At 37.4% G+C, this 3,211-nt stretch overlaps 1 protein-coding gene across 1 annotated transcript in view; it reads left to right on the top strand.

Annotated features, from left to right (window-relative positions):
* The window catches only part of LOC122807148 (transmembrane reductase CYB561D2), a 902,611-nt gene extending 900,075 nt beyond the window's left edge, over nucleotides 1-2,536 (top strand). Inside the window, exon 4 of the mRNA XM_044078162.1 lies at nucleotides 1,258-2,536. Coding sequence (XP_043934097.1) covers nucleotides 1,258-1,758 — 501 coding nt within the window. The 3' untranslated portion in view covers nucleotides 1,759-2,536. The remainder of the gene's footprint in view (nucleotides 1-1,257) is intronic.
* Nucleotides 2,537-3,211: the final 675 nt, after the last annotated feature.

Raw genomic sequence — 3,211 nt, 5'->3', positions numbered from 1 at the left:
GAATTTTGTCCTTAGCGCTCCATGTGGAGTGTTCATCTCGCCTTTGTTCTTACATTTCCACCCTCCCACCCTCTGGTCTGGAAGAACGTTCAGTTTAGAAGTCTGGCCTGTTTGTCTCCCACTAGTGGTCTCTCTGTTGTTCTACTGGCTTGAGCTAGTTACGTTCCTTGTGTATACATATGTATTCTTTATAGAGGATTACTTTGTTATTGCTGTATCTGGTGTTGTTTCTTGCAAACTAGATCTGAGGTAAAGGCAGAGGGAATTGTGGAAGGTAGGTTGGTCTCTAGCTTCTTCTGGATGCAAAGCTTTGCTAACACTGAGCCGAGGATCGGCCCCGACGCCCATGTGTAAGCACAAAGGCGAGATGAACACTCCACATGGAACGTTATGGTAAGGACATAACTTCTTTTTTTCACCTATTTTTTTTACATATTTTCTTTGGTTAATTCAAATGGTTTAGGTTTTGAAGTAGATAGCAGTGTAAGTTATATTTAGTTATTTACATTTTATTTTTTCTGTAAGCATATATATATATATATATATATATATATATATATATATACACACACACAATATTTTTGAAGAAAAATGTCAAGATATAGCTTTAAGTAAAAATGAGATTCAATTGTTGACATGTCGTGATAGATGTATTTAATGAAATCACTATATAATGCACATGATCTCTATACTGTTTTGATGGTTCCGCTGGAGTTCTAATGCTTTATGGATAGGACAAAAGTGTACTGATACATGGCTTATGTTGGTTGTATAACCTGTATAAAAAAAAAGTAAACATTATTGGTATCCAGTTGGCATGATTCCTGCAACCCCTAGATGCTTTATTATTAATGCAGTCATGTTGTTTCTATATATTACTCAAATTGCAGTCATGAAGTCCATATTGGATTGGCAAATGTTCATATTTACCTATAAATGCACACATTCTAATTGTTGCAGAGAATTCTGAGAAAGCAGGTAGGCAAATACATCTTTCCCTTAACAAGAAATTAGCTTTAGGTGTGTGGTCGCACTAGGTGACCATCTGCTGCCTTTTTTTAAACCAGAACAATTGCTAAGGTAAGTAATTATTTCATCTTAATCGTAGCATGTTAGAGTAGTTCTGATGTTAATGAATTTGACACAATCATTGAAGTTTTAAATACTTCATAATTAGAGACTGGCTGTAACCAACTACTTAACAGTCATGTTGTCTAGTTCATGTCTACATTGATGTATTTCTTGTTTTTTTTCTAGTTTTCCTTCTTCATGACAGAAGCTGTGCTGGTTTTCTCTCCTGATTGTTCCCTTTTGCAGTCATTCTCCCGTAAAGTCAGAGTCCGCGGTCACTGGCTAGTGCAAGTCCTAACAGTCTGCTGTGCTTTGACAGGATTGATTACCATCATTTGCAACAAATACCTCAATGACAAACCCCACTTTGTCACATGGCATGCTTTCATTGGTCTGATCACAGTGTTGTATATTTGCATGCAGTCTCTAGGAGGAACTTCTTTGCTGTATCCAAAGCTCTTAAACTGGCCTCTGGCAAAACTCAAGGTGTACCATGCTACCTCTGGGATGATTGGTTATCTCCTGGGCACTACCAGCCTCCTCTTAGGGATGTGTTCTCTTTGGTTTACGACGTCAGTTATTGGGATCAGCTGGTATGTTGCTGCCCTTTGCCCCATATTGGTTAGTCTGGTCATTATGAACCAAATCAGTAGTGCTTATCTGTCAAGAAAACGGATACAACCCTAAGTGAAGTTATAAGCAATATTTGCTGATACATGGAATAAAATAAGGCATTATCAGTACTGGCTTCAAGCAGACTTTTCTGCACCTTTAAAAGTTAAAATCAAGAAAGGTACTGTTATTTCTCATGTGGTATTTCATGCCCCATACCACAATCAAAACAGATGTGCCCCAAGCATACATACATGGACAGCTGTTAATTGTGACTGAAGCAGAAATTACCAAAATTAAAGCAGATTTCCATTTTCCAGTTGACCATAGCTTTGCTAATCAAACCTCTTATACAGAAGATTGGTGACCTTGCTCTAAGTTCTTAATCATGGCAAGCAGAGTAACAAGCATGTGTATGAAAATGCATAGAGCATATTAATGAGCAGTTCAGCTTTCTGAAGGAGAAATGTAAATTCTTACAAAACTTTACTTTCTTTAAACTTTAACCCCAAGTTTTGAGGCTTCTTCCAGTATGAAGTATTTGAGCCTGAAGAACACAGTAAAAAGATTTGGATTTGCCTTTATTTGCTAGCTTGCCATCAGCAAAAGTATGATTTAAGCAATCCAAAAGCCTCTGAACATGACTTTGCCAAAACCACTGGTGATTTCTGCAAGTGTTTTGAAATTTTATGCCATTTTCTGGGTGTATTTATTTTTAATTTTAATTATGTATTGTGTTGAAGATGATGATTACTGGAACTTGATCATATCTGTCATTGCAACATCTGATCTGATGATGTTAATCCTCTTTCATTCCTTACGCATGGATATCTGTTCTGACCTCGGAACCGAGCTGGCCATTTTCCAAGCTTGCGTCAGCCACAAACTCTCGAACTAAACTCTTACCCTTAATTCCCCTCTCCCTGTTACCCCAGATTTCATTTGCTGCGTCGTAGTTAAGTCCTGTCAGGCTACTTCTCTTGAGCTAAGTACACATTTTTGATCTTTTCAAAATTTGACTTAACTTTTTGAGGAAAAAAAGTAGTTATTTAGTTTTCTCTTATCTTATCGCACCTGGAGACTATTCCTTGTGCTCTTAATTATTTATTTATTTCTCTTGCCAACGAGGTATTTCTTCCCTTTACCATCGTTGGTTAATCTTTCTGGACCTTACCTTTGGGTAATTCCTTTTTGGTAACCCTTCTTTCCCTTCTTTATTATGACAGATAGAAAAGGCAGTCCAGGTTTTAAAATGTGGCCATAAATTGCCTGTCTCTGATGCACATTCTTTGTGTTTATTATTTGGGTGTGCCTCATTTAACAGTTGACCCGCCTTGTGGAATTTGTAAGAATTTTACTAATAGGACTGCCTGCCATTGAAAGGAAGAATAAGTTAATTTTAAAGGCGCTACTTAAATCTTCCTTTTCAGAGGCTATTTCTGGGACGGAAGTCTCATCCCGTCCAAGCTCCCACAAGAAAAGGAGTAATGATTATAAAAAGTCTTAGTCTGTTCCATCCTCTCCGGCT

The sequence above is a fragment of the Protopterus annectens genome, chromosome 7.part0, assembly GCF_019279795.1.
Source record: "Protopterus annectens isolate FY-2018-M chromosome 7.part0, PAN1.0, whole genome shotgun sequence".
In the NCBI taxonomy this organism is placed as follows: Eukaryota; Metazoa; Chordata; order Ceratodontiformes; family Protopteridae; genus Protopterus; species Protopterus annectens.
This window is presented reverse-complemented; position numbering and strand designations above follow the sequence as displayed.